The sequence below is a fragment of the Rhea pennata genome, chromosome 2 (genome assembly GCF_028389875.1).
Source record: "Rhea pennata isolate bPtePen1 chromosome 2, bPtePen1.pri, whole genome shotgun sequence".
NCBI classification, from domain to species: Eukaryota; Metazoa; Chordata; class Aves; order Rheiformes; family Rheidae; genus Rhea; species Rhea pennata.
The window spans coordinates 163,223,704-163,240,161 of record NC_084664.1 but is presented as its reverse complement, the minus strand read 5'-3'; the positions used below and the strand labels follow the sequence as shown (position 1 = coordinate 163,240,161).

The following is a 16,458-nucleotide window of genomic DNA, read 5'->3' as shown; positions in this document are numbered from 1 at the left end:
TTAATTTGCACTGAGGTTCAGCCTGGGGGAGGCTTACCAAAGCAGGGTCAGAGGCTGCAGCTAGCTGAAGCATCAATGCAGCCAGGGTTGAAATTCATTGCCCTGCCTGGGATGGGGCAGGTGGAAAAGGGCATGCAGAAAAAGTTGAAATGAGATTTCTTCCTGCCATGCCTTGGCACCTCATGGAAGAGGAAAACGATGGCATTGCATGTGGGGAAAACAAGGGATGACCTGGCAGGTTCACTCCTCAATGCCTCATCTCTGGCTCTACGTTTAAAATCAGCCAGTGCATCACAGGGGAAAACAGCCTTGGGGCTGGGCCCTGGGAGGGCTGGGGGACTGCTCGGAGCAAAGTGAGGAGCTAATCCCCAAACATCTTGCTCCATGAAGGGACACAACTGCTTAGAAACAAGCTGTTGGACCTCTTGAGGCTCCTTCCCCTGGAAATCCCTGTTCACAGAGGACATGGAGCCTCTGTAACCCCACGTTCATTGCAACTGCCCCGTGGAGCTGGGACACAGCCATCACAGTGTCCCCCTTGAACAGCAGGGCCCCAGGGCTGCAGCTGTGGGGACATGTTGGGACTCAGCCAGCAAGTAGAAAGACCAGGTGCCTCCATGGGATCCAGCCAGCCACACAACACCCAGCGTAAGTTGAAATATTTTTGATACACAGCAGCAGGGAAATGACCCATTTCACCTCATTGCAGCTGAACTATTTACAAAGGGCTCTGTGGTTTCTGCTTCATCACTCAGAAATAGTCTTGCTGTTATTTTCACTGTAGGAGTGAAAATCTCAAAAGAAATGTTCCTTTTCCTTCCAGCTCTGCCTGCAAGAAGTTTGGTGATGTCGGCATCTCCCCAGAGCAGCAGTCTCTAGTTACAAACGCTTCAGTGCCAGCTGCCCATCTTGCGCACGGAGCATTTTAATTCTCAGTGTTGCCACAAGCCACTCAGCACTTCAGGGAGCCCTAGATTTAATCCAAGCGGCACCAGTCCTGGGGATATTTGCCGATGCTGGTGACCTTCCCGAGGCTGGGCCCCTCGGCCAGTGCAAGCCAAGCTCCTCTGTGCCTAGTGGAACAGGATGCTTCTTGGCACTCTGATGATGTGCGGCGAGGAGCAGTTGATCCAATTTGCTGCCAAATGTCACTTTGCGTTGAGCAGGAGGGGTTGATGTCCCCTGGATGTGCAGTGCCCGAGGAGCTGCAGAAACAGGGTGCATTTCAGGGAGGAAATGAGTATGGGAAAGGGCAGACGGAAGAGGATGGATGGCACCCATTTACAGTCCCATGTGGGACCCTCTGGTTCCAGCTCTCCCAAATCAGCTGCTAAGACCAGCCAGCCCCTGGCTGACACTGCACCAGCACCATACCATATCCTGCCTCATGCTGCACAAGCAAGCATCTCAGAGATACAAGCAAGCATCTCAGAGATGTAAAGAATCACAAGAGCATTTATTTGGTCTCAGCTGGGAGCCATGTTGCTTCTCCTGCCCTGTGTGAGCCTCCAGGTGATGGGATGGGAGATGGTGATAAGCTGCAGGAGGTAAGTCACTGTGTCATGCTGTCTCTCCTGTCTGCCCACCTTGATGGGACCTTGATGGGTTGTTCCAGAGATAGAGCACTGCTGGGCTCCTCCTCATCAATGTGTAACCCCAAAGGAGGCTTTTCCTGAAGGAAGGCCCTTGGGAAACTGCTTTTTCCAAGACTTTCCCAAAGGGAAGGAGCATATTTCTCTTCCCAGTTCCACCTAGGAGGTAGAAGGAGGGAGAAAAAGAGAGAAAAGCCATAATATCCTGTTACTGTCAACAATGAAGATGTCTCTTTGGAGGGAGAAGGTGGAACTCCTGTCCAGGCCTCCCTTAATTCCATCCTTTAATATTTTAATTTAGAGCAGCACAAGGCCCTGCCTTTGCTTAGCAGAAATCCCAGAAGAAAAGCCAGCTGGAGGGTTTTTGAAACCTTCCCCCACCCATCAGAAAGCCCCACTCATTTTTAATCTCAGATTAAGTGCTTTAAAGATCATTAAGCCTTTTCTCATTTAAATCTTTTTTTTTTTTTTTTTTTTTTTTTTTTTTTGCCTACTGCGAGCACTTGTGTCTGTGAGGAGGGGATGAGGGCTATAGGGAATGGCTCTGTGCACCCCCTTCCTCCTGGATCGATGCCTGGTGGAAAGCCTGCGACGAGGAGGGCCCGAAACGCAGGGTGCTGCTTGCTCTCATGCTGTGCATTGCTCAGCTCAATCTGCCCAGCCTGGTGCAACGCCACGCAGCAGTGAGGGGTGCTCGGTGCCGCTTCCCGGCGCTCTGACATCTGGCCAAGGCCTCGCTGCAGGCGCTGGGAGTGGGTCTGGACTAGGCAAAGGGAAAGGCGGGTGGTGTCCCTCTTCCAGGAAAGCACTGGGACCCTGCAGGAGAGACCTGCTGAGGGTACCCCGGCCATCCGCAAATGTCCTCGGCTCTCGGAGGGCCGCTGGGCCCCTTGTGTGCTGGGGCTGCCGGGCCCCGCTGCGGCACCGCGGCGGCACGCTGGCCTCGGTGCCGCGTGGCATCCCGCGGGCTCCGCGCTCCCAGCGGAGCGCCTGGCTGAGCCGGAGGGCGGCCGGAGGAGGCACGCGTGTGTGCGCGTGTGCATACGTACACGTGTGTGCATACGTGGGCGTGCGTGCATGCGTGTGCATGTGTGCATGCATGTGTGTGTGCATATGTCCACGCGTGTGCATGCATGTGCGTGTGAATAGGTACACGTGCGCGCACGCGTGCGCGCTCACCGTGCACGCCTGTGCCCCGCACCGTGCCGAGCCGGACTCCATTTCCCGAGGAGCCGAGCGGCGGCGCCCGGTGACGGCGGCGGGGCCGCAGGAAGCGCCGCCGCCACCGACCGCTCCGAGCCGCGGCGGCGGCAGGTGGGGCCGCGGCGGCGGCGGGGGGCCGCGCTGGGGGGAGGGGGGCGGGGGGACCCCTCCCCCTGCGGGGGGGGGAGGCACGGAGGGGGCGCCCCCGCGAGAGGGTCCCGGAGGAGCCTCCTTCCCCCTCCCCAGGGGGGCTCCGGGGGGGGGGGGGGGGAGTGAGTGTACGGGGGGTGTAGGGCGGGGATTTGGGGGTCCTGGGGGTGCGGGAAGGGCAGACACCTGGGATTCGGGGGTCCTGATGCAGGTGTGGGGGGCTGCAGTGCTGGGATTCAAGAGCCCTGGGAGGCGGGGGAGGGGGGGGGCAGACACTTGGGATTTGGGGGTGCAGATCTGAGATTCACAGTCAGGACGCAGAAAGGGCAATCCAGGAGGGCAGGGGTAGCAGGGGGGTGCAGACACCTGGCCTTTGGGGTCCCTGATGCAGGTGTGAGGGTGCAGCCCTGGGATTTGGGGGTCCTGGGGTAACAGGGGTGTGCAGACAGCTGGGGTTTGGGGGTCTTGGTGCAGGTGTGGGGGTGCAGCCCTGGGATTTGGGGGTCCTGGGGTAACAGGGGTGTGCAGACAGCTGGGGTTTGGGGGCCCATGATGGAAGCATGGGAGTGCAGACTTGGGATTCAGAAGTCCTTGATGGAGATGTTGGGGTACAGGCAAGAGGTTTGGGGTCAGGAGCTGCTCCGGGGGGTCCGGGGCCGGGGAAGCAGTGAGGCAAGGAGGAAGATGCTTGGGGAGGAAGGCTGACACGCTGGGCCGTGCTGCGGGATGGGCCCCGAGGCCTGGCGGGGCACCGGAGCAGGGAGACGAGCTGGGGAGCCTGGCGTAGCAGGGAGGACCAGCACCCCCGCGAGACGCTGGAGCAGGCGCCGGCCTGGCCTCGCCATCCGGCCCCCTTCCCACTTCCGCCGTCGTTCCGGGAGGCCGGGCGCTGCCGGCTGGCGCCGCGTGGCAGAACGTCAGCGTTTCGCCGCCGGTTGCAGCTCACACGCAGCAGCGGCACGTTTAACCGTTAGGGCGGACACGCCACGGCACGGTTTCCGGCTGCTCCCGGCCCCCGCAAGGCACCACTTTCATTTTCCTTTTTGCCTTTGCCGGTTGGCAGGAGAAGGTAAAAGCCAGAAAGCCCCGTGTCCACGCCAGGGCAAGCTCAGCGCTCCCCCTGCACGCTGAGCGCCCCGAGGTGGTGGCGGCTCCGGCGCCAGCGGCTCCAGCGGCTCCTTTACCACCTCCAACTGGCCAGTCTGGAGCAGGAGCAGCCGCATGGCGCTGGCTTAGCCCTCTCCCTGCTCCGGCTGCGCAGGTTTTGTGACTATGACGGAGGCAGTGGGGACGAGGCCCAAGCGCATCCTGGTGACGGGTGGCACCGGCTTGGTTGGCAAAGCCATCGAGAAGGTGGTGGCTGATGGAGGAGGCCGGCCGGATGAGGAGTGGATCTTCGTATCCTCCAAAGATGCCGACCTAACGTGAGTTTGCGTTGCGCAGGCGGCTGCACTTTTGCCTGGGAAACCTCCGATCTGCTCCTTTCGCTCCCGTTGGATATGGACAAGGGGGGAAAGCGCAAACCCGGGATGTCGGCTGCCCCTTTGAGCAGCATCCTGCTGAGCCCCATGTCTTTCCTCCCCGCAGGAGCGCCGTGGAGACCAAAGCGCTGTTTGAGAAGCACAAACCCACGCACGTGATCCACCTGGCCGCCATGGTTGGAGGCCTCTTCAAAAACATTCGCTACAACCTGGATTTTTGGGTGAGCAGCGGGCAAATGGGCAGCGTCTGGGTCCCTGCAGCTGCCGCAACCCCCTGCCCTTCACACAGACCTTGATCTCCCCAGGCCGAGAGCTGGGGCGAGCTCGGTGGAGAGGACTTGCTCCACTCCTGGAGCTGAAAGGGGTCGTGGTGGTTTCATGAACAGCCACTGCGGATTTAATAACCCGTCATGGCACCTTGCAGGCGGCAGCTCTGGTTTTGCCCCGGCAGATGGCTGCAGCAGACCTGGCCAGAGAGCCCAGCAGCCCTGTGGGGAAGCTGCCCGCGTGCTCTGGCCGGACTGCGATGCTGCTCTGACAAATCTCTCTCTCCCCAGAGGAGAAATGTCCACATCAATGACAACGTCCTGCACTCGGCGTATGAGTGCGGAGCGCAGAAGGTGGTCTCCTGCCTCTCCACCTGCATCTTCCCGGACAAGACAACGTACCCCATTGACGAGACCATGGTGAGTGGCTCCATCCCCATGGTACCACCTGGGGCACAGGGACACAGCCGGGTCCTGGCGCGGCCTCTCTGATCGCTGGCCCCCGTCATCCAGCCCATTCATGGCTGTAACACGGCAGCGCCTTTGGCCTGCCTGAGCCATGCTACAGAGTTAAAAAGGCACCAAGTGCCCGAGACTGAAACTTTGGATCAAATCTCTGCTCCTGGGACATGCAGCTGGAACGAGGCACAATTGCTGTGTTGGGACAACCAACAGTTAGTTAATTCACACTCGGTGTCTGTACTCTCCTGTCTGCAGATTCACAACGGACCACCTCACAGCTCCAACTTTGGGTACTCCTACGCCAAGAGGATGATCGACATCCAGAATAGGTGCGGGCCGCTGCAGGAGAGGCCTAGAGCGAGGAAGACCCTCGTGCTGCAGCAGGGCTGTGAATGCTCCCCTCTTACCAAGGAGGAGAAGCCCTTCTGAGCTCTCTGGGCTTAAGCAGAGCTGGGGAGATACCCTTGCTCACTAGCTGGAGATGCTCCTGTCCCGGAGCAGGGTGGCTGCACCTATGCATGTCTCCCTGTTCGTGGCTGGGCATCATGCTGGGAATGGCTGCTGCTCTCGTGTGGCTGTGCGACAGCCTGGGGATTATCTCTGGGGATACCGCAGGGATTGCACTTTGCCGTGCCGTGGTGACTGCGGCACCTGGACATGGCTGGTTTATGCCAGCAGCTGTACCTGGGGAAGCGCCCGTGGCGCTGGGTGCCCAGCAGGCCACACTGCCGTGCAGGTGACCCACTTGTCCTGTGCTCTCGCCCAGGGCGTACTTTGAGCAGCACGGCTGCCGCTTCACCGCTGTCATCCCTACCAACGTCTTTGGGCCGCACGACAACTTCAACATCGAGGATGGCCACGTCCTGCCGGGGCTCATCCACAAGGTGTACCTGGCCAAACGTGAGTGGTGCAGCTCCCCCAGGCCCTCGGCCCCCTCCTAGCTCCATGGGAATGCGAATGCTGCCAAGCTCCAGCCTCTCGGGGGGGGGTAAGAAACCCCGGGGCTCACTTAATTGCCTGCAGCGGGCTGCTACTCCGCTCTAGGTTACTTGTCCCTCAGCCATGGCTCGTCGTGGAGCTGTCATGTTTCGCCCTAGAGCCCGCTGCATTTCTGTGGAGTGGGAGGTGATTCCCTGCTCCCCTTCAGGAGAACCTGGAAGCCCTATTTGGCAGGGGCAGAGCCTGATGGACATGATGGGCTTTTATTTATTTATTTTGGGTTGGGGGAGGTTCTCCAAGTCTGGGTTTTCTCCATACAACCTGCTCTGATCCTCTTGCTCTATTAGCTGCCTGGGGACACAGCGGGATAGCTGAGGTGGCGGGGAACGTAACTGCGACACTCATGGGCACGTTCTCCATCATCCCACAGAGACCGGCTCTGCTCTGACTGTCTGGGGCACAGGAAAACCCAGAAGACAGTTCATCTACTCCCTGGTATGTGTCTCCTCTGGCTGCAACCCAACATCTGAATCCAGGGCATGTGCAGCCTGAAAGAGGAGGAACTTTTGTCTTCTGCAGTTTGGGCGGGCAACATGGGGGTCTGCAGGGTGGACATGCTCTGAGCCTGTATGAGCCTGGCAAGCAGTGATGGTCCTCGGGGATGTGGGGACTCCCTATTAACGTGAGCCCAGCCTTGTGCTTTGCCCCTGGAAGACTTGGGGAAAGCGGCCAGCCCCCCCAGAAGCCTCTGCCCCTTTGCAGGACTTGGCCCGGCTCTTCCTTTGGGTCCTCCGGGAATACGATGAGGTGGAGCCCATCATTTTGTCAGGTAGGATGGAGCTGTCCCCAGGTGCCTTCTCAGGAACAGCAAGGCGTGGAGGGCTGGCACTGGGGAGCAACGGCGTTGTCTCATGCCCTTCTCCACAGTCGGAGAAGAAGATGAAGTCTCAATCAGGGAGGCAGCAGAGACAATCGCAGAAGCTATGGACTTCAAGGGAGAACTCGTCGTATCCTTTACCTCATGCTGGTGCCCCTCGCGAGCAGGGGGAGCTGTGCCCCGTTCCTCAGGGGTGCTGCAGTGTGTTGGGTGATGGTGTTATTCCAGGGGTGTCCACTGGTGGATGTGGGGCCAGGGCACACCGGTGACTTGAGCAAAACAGCACCTCAAGCATCTTTCTCACTGTCCCCATGGGGACTTGGTCCACCAATGTGAGACCTTGCTGCCTGGCCTCCATCACATCCCTGGTTTCCCATTTCATTTCCCTTAATACCTCCCACCGCCAGTTTGATATGACCAAGTCGGATGGGCAGTTCAAGAAGACTGCAAGCAACAGCAAATTGAGGCGCTACCTGCCCGGCTTCCAGTTCACACCCTTCAGACAAGGTAAGAAGGCAGGTGCACGCCCCAAAAGCACCTCAGGACATTCCAGGAAGAGAGGGAAGCCACTAGGGCCTAAGCTGCTGCTGTTAATGGAGCACAACCCCAGGAAATCCTCAGCGCCTCCTCATGGGCATCAGTTAGCCAAGCCTGCGATGCAGGAGAGACCCATCTCGTTCCCTGTCTGCATTCCTGCTGGACATGGTGCTTATGGCCTCCTCTTCCTCCCTAGCCGTGAAGGAGACCTGCACCTGGTTCACCACCAACTACACCAGCGCCAGGAAGTGACCAGCACAGTGCAGCCGACATGGTACCAGCAGTGCCTGGTCCACACATCTTCTTTGACTCAGGGTTGTCCTTTGCTGGGGCAGAGGACAGGGGCTTAGGGGGACACTGGTGGTGGGAGCTAGCAGCATTTCCAAAGCCAAGGGGACTGGGATCCCAGGTACGCTGAATAGTGGTTAGGTGCCCTGCAGTTCCTCTATGGGTGCAGAGCATGCCGAGGGCAGCAGCTGTGATGAACCCTGCTTGAAGGGGTGTGTGTCGGGGTGGGGTGGGGTGGTAGAATCTTCATTTAGAAAAGCATATAGAAAAGGCCCTGCTCAGGTAGCCCAGAGCTGCCCAGACTTTACTCCCTGCTGCTGGACAGAGGGTGGGATGCACAGCTCGTGGAAGGTGTGCAGCCCCCGTATAGGGCAGGAGTGGTGGGAAGGTTGAGGGAGGATACCCCAAGGTCCCCAAAGCTGCTGACAGCCCCACAAGGGACCCCGGGGACAAGGTGGTAGCAGCCAAAGCCACGGTCTGGTCTGAGCCTTGCCAGCTGCCTCTGCTGCACCCCTCTGTGGTGCAGAGCCTGGTGGCTGCTGCAGAACTGTAATGGTCTACGCTGCTAATTATGTGTTATTAGGTGTAATAAACGGAGACCGATGGGAATTCCTGTTCTTCCAGCACAGGAATCACAGCAGGGCATTTGGTGTTGCATCAGGGAAGTGCCGCTGGTCCCCTGGTGCAGCACCCACAGTGCAAGTAAAGGGAGCACATTGCCCCCTTGGGACATGCCCAAGGCCCACAGCGGACACCCAGAGCAGCCCAGGGTCAGGGTGAACCTCCAACTCCCAAACTGGGTGCAAACAGTCCCTTGGGGCCCTTCATCTGTGTGCACTTATGTCCCTAAACACACTGGCAGGCCCTGTTCTAGCCCCCCAGCACACCCGCCTCTGCAGATCCTGCCCTCGCATGGGGCTGGGGTAGATGAGAAACAGGAAGGCTCCAGCTGTAACAACATTTATTAAAACAATACAAATAGATTAAAAATTTCTGACCAGACAAGCAGCATCTCCCCAGCACCCAGGGATGGTGCAGGCACAGAGCGAGGCTGTGCCAGCCCTGCTCTGCCCACATCGTGGGAGGCTGCATGCCAGGGTGACGCTCAGCTCAGCCTCATCCCTGCGATCCAGAAGATCCAATGAAGGGTTTAAAACACCTCTCTGGGAGGGGATAGGAGTCAAATAGGGTGAGATGAGTCCACAGCTCGGCCACTGTGTGATGCTTGCCTGGAGGCATGGACCCGGCAGAAGACCTGCCCGGGGATGGCCCTCTTCCGGCACTGCTGCCCAGCCCTGGTGAGCCCCTGGCACGGGAGCCGTGGGGACAGCGAGGACCTAGGGAGGAGATACCCATCAGTGCCTGAGCTGCCAGGAGATCCCTCTAGCCAAAGTTGGGCCTTCCCCTGCTGCCAGGTCACTTCCTGCACCCTGGGGTGCTCATAGGATGACATCAGCCCCAAAACATCCCCAGAGCAGAGATGTCCCCCACACGTGGTACTCACACATCGCTGGCCAGAGACTGGCTTGGGCTGTAGGGTTTGGTCTCCCAATGGTGCCCTGCTCCAGAGCCCATCTCAAGCATTGCCTGGTTGGGAAGAGGGGGATTGGCAGGGAACATTTCCACCCACATGACCCCCCTGTGCTGCAGGAGGTGCCCCTCTCCACCCCCAGGGAGGTGTGGGTCCTGCATGTGCAGGATGGCTGTCTTGGCCACCAGGATCCACCCAAGGGATCACCCTCATCTCTCCCCAGACACTTTGGGGGTGTGAGACGCCAGCACCATAGCCCCATATAGGGTGTGAAGGGGTCATCAGGCCCCCGCAGGTTCTCCCTGCATCCTTCCCCAATGGTGCAGCCCATGGGCTGCTCTCCTAGCATGCCCAAGGGACGCCCAGGATCTTTGGGTTGCAGTCATGTGACAGAAAGACCTCATCCCTGGAGGGGGACCCCAACAGCCCCAAGGAGCAGGGCCTGGCCCAGTGCTCCCAGGAGCTGGAAGAGGAAAGGTACCCACCACATGGCAAGGAAGGAGGTGGCAGGACCTAGCCAGCCTCCAAGAGATGACATGGTGCAGCATCCCCATCCATCAAAACCAAAGGGTCACCTTAGCACCCACCCCACTCTTGGCAGCCTCAGTCCCGACCTGGCTCAAGCTCACCCCGTGCAGGCTCCTGGGGGTGGCGGGGCGCCCGTGCAGAGTGGCCAAGTTTGGTTTTGTCTTCCAGCCACCGGGGACTGGTGATGCCTGTCCTGCTGAGCTGGGGTCCCCTGCTACCGCTGGGAGCTGCTCCAGGCACGAGGGGTCTGCAAAGCATTGCATGACTGGCGATGGGTCTCCAGTGCTGCTGTCCCTGGGCATAGGCTGGGGACACCCTGGAATAATGCACCTCCAGCACTGCCCTTGGGCTGGGGATGGGGATGCCTTGGGGCTCTTGACCGCTGTCCTACAGCCACCCCCGCATGCAACTCCATGATAATCTCCCCCTGCTAAAACCTCCAAAAGATCCAGAAAAAGCACCACATACCCAGCTGAGCTGAGCCTTCACCCGATTTCAGCCTTTCTGCCTTCCAGGAGATGGTCTCACCCACATGGTGGTGGAGCCCTAGGCCAGGAAGCCCCAAGGGGACACCCCTGGCCCTGTGCTTGCCCTCCCCTGTCCCGCCTGGCCACGCTGGCTCTCACCTTGCAGGTAACTCAGCTCCAGCCTGTCCCGCAGCGGGCATGTTTCGAAACCCCCGCGTGAGAAGGAAGCCTCATACCTCTCGGGAGTAGAGGTGAGGTGACAGTGGGGCTGCCCAGCGCCCAGGGACAGTGCCGGCAGCGGGGCTCCCGCGGCACGGCACCGTGTGGCCGCCAGCAGCCGGTGCCCTGCGGGGAGGCGAGAAGGTGGGTGTTGGTGTGCGCGCCCATCGCGAGCCCCCGACGGCAGCTCGTCCCCACCTGCCGCCACGAGGCCCAGGAGAGCCGAGAGGGCCGGGAAGCCAAGGGAGCCGGCGCCGCGGAGCTGGTGGGCAGCGTTGGAGATGACGAGGAGCAGGAGGGCGGCGCGGGGCAGCGCGGGCGCCTGCAGGAAGGCCAGCAGCAGGGCCAGCAGCAGGAAGTAGGCGCCGTGCAGGATGCAGGTGGAGGCGGCACTCGGGCCAAGCCCTGCAGGATGGGCAGCAGTGTCAGCATCCTGTGAGGGTTCCTGGGGTTTCCCGGGGTCTGGTCCTCCGCATGGGACCCCCAACCCCCATCCCAGCTCACCAGCCCAGGAGAGGACGGCCCGGATGTGCTGCAGCCAGCTCTCCAGTTGGCTCCGCAGGCTGTCCACGGCGGCCAGCGCCAGCTCCAAGCTCTGGTTCATCCTCTGCAGTTTCCCCACCACCTCATCATAGCCCCGCGCCGTTCGGTTCTGGTAGGCCAGGAAGAGGACCAGGTGGCTCTCTGTGCAAGGAGGACACAGAGCCCGCGTGAGCCATTCCTCTGCCACGGGGGAGCCAGAGGAGTCTCGTGGCGGCGAAGGGTCGTTCCCCTGACCCCCGCCATGGCGGGCTGTGTGCCTGGCCCGGTACCGATTTTGGAGTAGACGTCCTGAGCTCTCTCCTGCGCTCGGCTGAGGTCGGTCAGGACGGTCCGGTGCCCTTCCTGGAGCCCTTCATCCTGCACGGCCAGGTGGTGGCTCATGTTCTCTGCAGAGAGGCACGAGAGCGCGGGTCGCTGGCCTGGTCCCTGTGTCGGCAAAGGGGTTGGGACACCCTGCCAAAGCCAACAGTGGTGGCTCTTACCCATCTTCTCGGTGATGCCCTCCACGAGCTGGGCTATGTGGTGCTGCCAGGTGGCAAGCAGGGCCTTCTCCTGCGCCAGCTGCTCCAGGCTGCTGTGGATGGAGGTCTCCATCTGGCCCTGGCTGCCCCGAAGCCTCTCCTGCTGCGCCAGCAGCTCCCGCTGCCCGCTCAGCGCCCGCTGCAGCGACTCGGCCGTCAGCTCCCGCAGCGCCGCCTGCTCCTCCTGGCGTGGGGAGCACGGAGGAGATTTACTGGGACGCCCCGGCGGCCCCTGCGCCCCGCTTCCGCCGGCCTCCCCCTCCCCGGGCGCACCTTCAGCGCCCGCATGGCTTCGAGCTGGCTGGCGGCAGCGGCGGCGAGGGCGGCCACGGCGCGCTCGGTGCGGCGCCTGAACTCCAGCTGCCGGGCGGCGTAGCAGACGGCGCGGGCCCGGTTGCTGACGACGTGGTAGGCAGTCCAGGTGTCGGGGTCCATGGCGGCCGTGCAGCGCTCCAGCGGCTGCCGGCAGCGCCGTCAGTGCGGCCCTGCCCGCTGCCCAATCCGCCCCCCGTGCACGCGTCCCTCCCGACTGAGGTGCCCTGAACCGAGCGTGGGGAGTTTGATCCCCATTCCAGGGAAGGTGGGGAAAAATAAATAAATAATTGGTCCTAAAGCACTGAAGGGCAGAGCCAGAGCAAAGAGTGAGGAGCCAGGGCCAGGTCTGTCCAGATGGGACCTCGCGTGCTCAGTCTCCTGGAGCCACAGCTGGGCGCCTTTTTGGAGAAGACGCGGCAGCAGGCAAGGTTGCAGAGTCAGAAATGAGAAATCCTGGTCTGTTGCTGGGAACAGGATAAATCGAGTTTTAACCCCAAAAGCAAGAACGAGAGGCTGAGCAGAGCACGCTGGGTGCCGATGGGACTCCCAACCTGCACCCGCAGCTGACGGGACCACGGTGGGGCTGCACTGGGGAATTGGACCGTTTGAGAAAGCCAGACTTGGGGTAGGGGAGATCCCCTTGGCTCCCCAGCGCGGGTTTAACGCCCAGCTCCAGGCTGCCCTACGCCACCTTACCACATCCAGGCCGCAGGGGTAGGTGCGACGACCCTCGGCGCTGGCCTGGCAGTTGAACAGAGCCACCCCCAGCTTGGCCACCTCCTCCTCGCTCAGGTCGGCGCAGGACGAGCGGAGCTGGGCCACGACCTGGCGGCAGCGGAGGCGGTAGCGGGGACACCCGGCGCCCGCGGGAGCTCCCGGCGACCCCCGCTGCTTCCCGGCAGGGGGAGAGCCCCCACCCCACCCCACCCCCAGCGCGGCCACACCTGGTGCTGGCAGGAGTCCAGGGGCGACGGGTCCCAGCGCTCGGCTTCGGCCAGGAACCGCTCGTCCCCCAGCGTCATCTCAAAGGGGACGGGTGGGGGGCCGCTGGGCTGCAGTGCCTGGGGGGTCACCACCGCCACCTCCTCCTGGGGAGCAGCGCCGAGGCCCAGCCAGCTGAGGAGCCCAGCGGCCGGGGTGCACAGCAGCGGCAGCAGCGGCAGCAGCAGCAGCACCCAGCAGCCCCGCAGCAGCATCACGGGGCACCCTGCGGGGAGAAGGGGGAAAGCCGGGGTGGAGGGGAGGGACAGCACCCCAGGGCCCCACGCCGGGGCTGAGCTGAAGGCCGAGTGAGGCCAAGCAGGTGCAGGAGTGAGGTGAGGTGGGGTGGGGGCCTGCACCACCGGGCACCCCCCAGGGAACCGGGGTTTAGGGGCAGAAGCTGCAGCTGGGGGGTCGAGGGGGGACCTGGGGGTCCCCTCCGAGCACAGCACCCACGTGGCCCCTCCCCACACCTGTCAATCACACAGCCGGGCCACGTCTCTTATCCCCGCGGCGCGCCCCGCCCCGCCAATGAGGGGGCCGGACCGCGGCGGGGTGGGGAAGGGGTGTGGCGGGGCGGGGGGGGGGGCGTGGCCGGCGGTCACGTGGGGCGGGGGGCGGCGCGCCGGCGCGCCGCGGCGCCACGTGGGTGCGGACATGGAGGCGGCGGAGCTGCGGGTCGGGTTCGTGGGCGCCGGGCGGATGGCGGGCGGCGTGGCGCGGGGGCTGCTGCTGGCAGGTACGGCCTGGGGCGGCCCCCCTGGTCGCTGCCCCCTATAGAGCGGTGTGGGGAGGCGGGGACAGCCCCGGCCTGTCCCTCCTGGGGAGTCCCTGTCACATAAAGCGAAGTAGGGGCATAGGGACAGCAGCCACGTCCTTTATTTCCTTCCCTCCCCCCAGGTCCCTGCCCCATAGGACGGTGTGGGGACACGGGAACAGCCCCGTCCTGCCCTTTTCCTCCTGGGAATCCTTGCCACACAGTGCAGCGTGGGGGCACGGGGGCGGCCCCATCCTGCCTCTCCCCCAGGGATGTCCCTTCCGCATGGAGCAGCACAGGCGATGATGACAGCCCTGTCCCTGCGCAGCGCCTGGGCTGGCCCGTGGGGTGCTCACAGCCAGCAGCAGTGCAGGGACTGGCAGCATCCAGCCGCCAGCTCGCTTTGCTCCGTGTCCCCCAGGCTGATCTGACCGGGGTCGGAGGGGAGGAGCGCTGCCGTGCTGGGATGGGGGCACCCGCACTCTCCGAGGGTGCCAGGCTCTGCTGGGGTGCCCCTGCTCCCCTGGAGCTCCCCGGCAGCTATTCACTCTGGGCTCTGTGTTTTTGAAGGAAGGGTGCCAGCCGGCAACATCCTGGCCAGCGCACCCTCGGACAGAAACCTGGGCACTTTCCGGGTAAGCGAAGGGCTGGCTGAGCCTGCTCCTGGGGCCCGTGACCGTGGGGCTGCCAGGACTGGCCCAGCGAGGCAAGGAGGGGGCTGTTTGGGTGGGCGCCTGCGTGACAAAACGCCCTGCTCGGCAGCTGCAGCAATGGGAGACTCCAGCACCTAGCGCTGCAGTGCCCCATGCTGCGATTTTGGGGTTCCCTTTCACCCTTGTACGGGCTGGGGTCATCCTTGCAGGAGGCCAGGTATAAATCTCGGCAAAGCCTGAGGAGCTTCATGGCTGAAGCAAGTCCCCAGCCTGTGTCCTGCGCATGCAGCTGTGCCCAGCATTTGGGGAAGGGGCGAGCGGGGGATGCCTCTTCTGAGGGCTGGTCAGATGGTTTTCCGAGGGTGTTGCAATGCGAGCGAAGGCCGTTGCCAGCCTCTGACGCGTTTCCGTGCCGCGGGCAGGAGTCCGGCTGCCGAACGACGCACTGCAACCTGGAGGTGCTGCAGGACAGCACCCTGGTGTTCCTGGCCACCAAGCCCCACGTCCTGCCGGGCGTCCTGCAGGAGATCCGGCCCGCCGTCTGCCCGCACCACATCATCGTCTCGCTGGCGGCCGGCGTCACCCTCCAGACCCTGCAGCAGGTGAGCGCGCCGCTCGGCTGGCTCTTCTCCCCACGTGTCCCCGAGGGACGGGTTTGCACGCGGGGCCTGCACCTGTCCTGCAGGCTGGGTGCCGGGTCAGTGCTCTCCCCATTCCCATGGCCCCAGAGCTTGTCGTTTTGCCTTTTTCCTGCTCGGTTCCTGCTCTAGTGGGGTTTTGGGGGTTGCTTGCAGGCGATGCGCATCTCTGTCTCCATCCAGGTTGCATCCCTTGTGGTTCGAGTCCTGCACTGTACTTCCTTGCCAGCCCTGATGGGTGGTACCTGCTGCCACTGCGGGGTCCCAGGGCGCAGCTTGCAGCCTCGGGAGCACCCGGGTGCCGCCCAGAGCCCACCGGCATCTTTCTCCAATGCCCGTCTCTCCCCAGCTGCTCCCTGCGGGGACTAAGGTGCTGCGGCTCATGCCCAACCTGCCGTGCGTGGTGCAGGCAGGGGCGATGGTGTTCTCCCGGGGCGATGGAGCCGGCGAGCCGGAGGCTGCCCTGCTCAAGAGCCTGCTCTCCTCCTGCGGGCTCTGCGAGGAGGTGCCCGAGTCCTACATCAACATCCACACGGGCCTCAGCGGCAGCGGGGTGGCCTACGTAAGTGTCCCGGCTCCCGCGCGCCTCTCCCCAAATCCCAGCCACCGCCGCAGCCTGCCCCTCGCTCGGTGGGCGCTGCGTTTCCGGCAGCTGCCGGGGTGTGGGCAGAAGCCGGGTCCTCGTGTGGCCGCGCTCACCGCCTGAGGCTCCTCTCCCCCGTGGTTCGGCCGCCCCAGGTGTACCTGTTCGCCGAAGCCCTGGCCGAGGGAGCTGTGAAGATGGGCATGCCAGGCCCCTTAGCCAGCCGGATCGCGGCCCAGACACTGCTGGTGAGTCGGTGCCTTCACTCGGGCACGTCCCGCCTGCCTCAGTTTCCCCTTTGGGAATCAAGGATGAGGCCGCAAGGGGAGGGCAAGGGCACGTGCGTGGGACGTGCACGCCTGACGCCCTGTCTCTTGTGGAAGGGGGCAGAGGGGGGATGTCACGGTCTGTCCCTGGTTGGAGGGGATGGCTGGGCAGGGCCCTGTCACCCGCGCTCACCCCCCGACCCGTCCCCTGCTCCCGCAGGGTGCGGCAAAGATGATGCTGGAGACGGGGGAGCACCCGGCGAAGCTGCGCGGCGACGTCTGCACGCCCGGAGGCACCACCATCCACGCGCTGCACCAGCTGGAGAAGGGCGCGCTGCGGGCCACCGTCATGAGCGCCGTGGAGGCTGCCACCAACCGGGCCTGCAACATGGGCAAGGACTAGCAGCCCGGCTCCAGGCCGCGGCCCTCCGTCCTCCACGGGGCAGGAGGCGCAGTGGGGACCGCGACTCTCCCTGCTGGGGGTTGTCCTCATGCCAAGGTGCCCCCGGATAAAACCCCTTCTGGGAGCCGGGGGAGGCTGGGGAGAGCCGGACTCCTCCAGGAGACCCTGGCCGGAGGTGGGACATGTCCACACGCATGTCCATGCTGTACGCTCCCCCTCTGCAGGGTCAGGACCTAATAAACAGTACGGGCAGCATGA

At 62.9% G+C, this 16,458-nt stretch overlaps 3 protein-coding genes across 5 annotated transcripts; 2 read left to right on the top strand and 1 right to left on the bottom strand.

Moving 5' to 3' along the window:
• The first annotated feature begins 2,859 nt into the window (after positions 1-2,859).
• On the top strand, positions 2,860-8,404 carry GFUS (GDP-L-fucose synthase). Of its 3 annotated transcripts, none has more exons than XM_062568460.1 (11): positions 2,860-2,906; positions 4,207-4,369; positions 4,533-4,647; positions 4,984-5,112; positions 5,410-5,483; positions 5,921-6,054; positions 6,524-6,588; positions 6,856-6,922; positions 7,021-7,100; positions 7,378-7,477; positions 7,704-8,404. In XM_062568460.1, exons 2-11 carry the CDS (start codon positions 4,218-4,220, stop codon positions 7,757-7,759), a joined length of 972 nt encoding a protein of 323 aa, XP_062424444.1. In that variant the 5' UTR covers positions 2,860-2,906; positions 4,207-4,217; the 3' UTR covers positions 7,760-8,404. The 3 variants fall into 3 exon arrangements, with proteins under 3 accessions (XP_062424444.1, XP_062424443.1, XP_062424445.1); XM_062568459.1 differs by lacking the exon at positions 2,860-2,906 and adding an exon at positions 3,538-4,014; XM_062568461.1 differs by lacking the exon at positions 2,860-2,906 and adding an exon at positions 3,538-4,014 and having other exon boundaries at positions 4,182-4,369.
• A 507-nt stretch (positions 8,405-8,911) lies between these two features.
• LOC134136655 (protein brambleberry-like) lies at positions 8,912-13,115 on the bottom strand. Its single transcript, XM_062568572.1, has 9 exons — positions 12,864-13,115; positions 12,616-12,744; positions 11,878-12,063; positions 11,566-11,788; positions 11,353-11,469; positions 11,045-11,224; positions 10,739-10,945; positions 10,481-10,666; positions 8,912-8,958 (listed from the first exon to the last, which is right to left on the bottom strand). Exons 1-9 carry the CDS (start codon positions 13,113-13,115, stop codon positions 8,912-8,914), a joined length of 1,527 nt encoding a protein of 508 aa, XP_062424556.1.
• Positions 13,116-13,544: 429 nt separating this feature from the next.
• Positions 13,545-16,458, top strand: PYCR3 (pyrroline-5-carboxylate reductase 3). Its single transcript, XM_062568458.1, has 6 exons — positions 13,545-13,639; positions 14,228-14,292; positions 14,733-14,912; positions 15,298-15,510; positions 15,687-15,779; positions 16,018-16,458. The coding sequence occupies exons 1-6, from the start codon at positions 13,558-13,560 to the stop codon at positions 16,198-16,200; spliced, it is 816 nt and encodes a 271-aa protein (XP_062424442.1). The 5' UTR covers positions 13,545-13,557; the 3' UTR covers positions 16,201-16,458.

Bases quoted from the DNA above. Each gene is read 5' to 3' on its own strand.
- GFUS (XM_062568459.1), top strand. From the start codon at position 3,672: ATGGGCCCCGAGGCCTGGCGGGGCACCGGAGCAGGGAGACGAGCTGGG. The intron at 6,055-6,523 runs GTGAGTGGTGCA...ATCATCCCACAG, and splicing joins CAAGGTGTACCTGGCCAAAC to AGACCGGCTCTGCTCTGACT. The intron at 7,478-7,703 runs GTAAGAAGGCAG...CTTCCTCCCTAG, and splicing joins GTTCACACCCTTCAGACAAG to CCGTGAAGGAGACCTGCACC.
- LOC134136655 (XM_062568572.1), bottom strand. From the start codon at position 13,115: ATGCTGCTGCGGGGCTGCTGGGTGCTGCTGCTGCTGCCGCTGCTGCCG. The intron at 11,789-11,877 runs GTGCGCCCGGGG...TCCCCACGCCAG, and splicing joins AAGCCATGCGGGCGCTGAAG to GAGGAGCAGGCGGCGCTGCG. The intron at 11,225-11,352 runs GTACCGGGCCAG...CTCCTTGCACAG, and splicing joins GGACGTCTACTCCAAAATCG to AGAGCCACCTGGTCCTCTTC.
- PYCR3 (XM_062568458.1), top strand. From the start codon at position 13,558: ATGGAGGCGGCGGAGCTGCGGGTCGGGTTCGTGGGCGCCGGGCGGATG. The intron at 13,640-14,227 runs GTACGGCCTGGG...GTGTTTTTGAAG, and splicing joins GCGGGGGCTGCTGCTGGCAG to GAAGGGTGCCAGCCGGCAAC. The intron at 14,293-14,732 runs GTAAGCGAAGGG...TGCCGCGGGCAG, and splicing joins GAAACCTGGGCACTTTCCGG to GAGTCCGGCTGCCGAACGAC.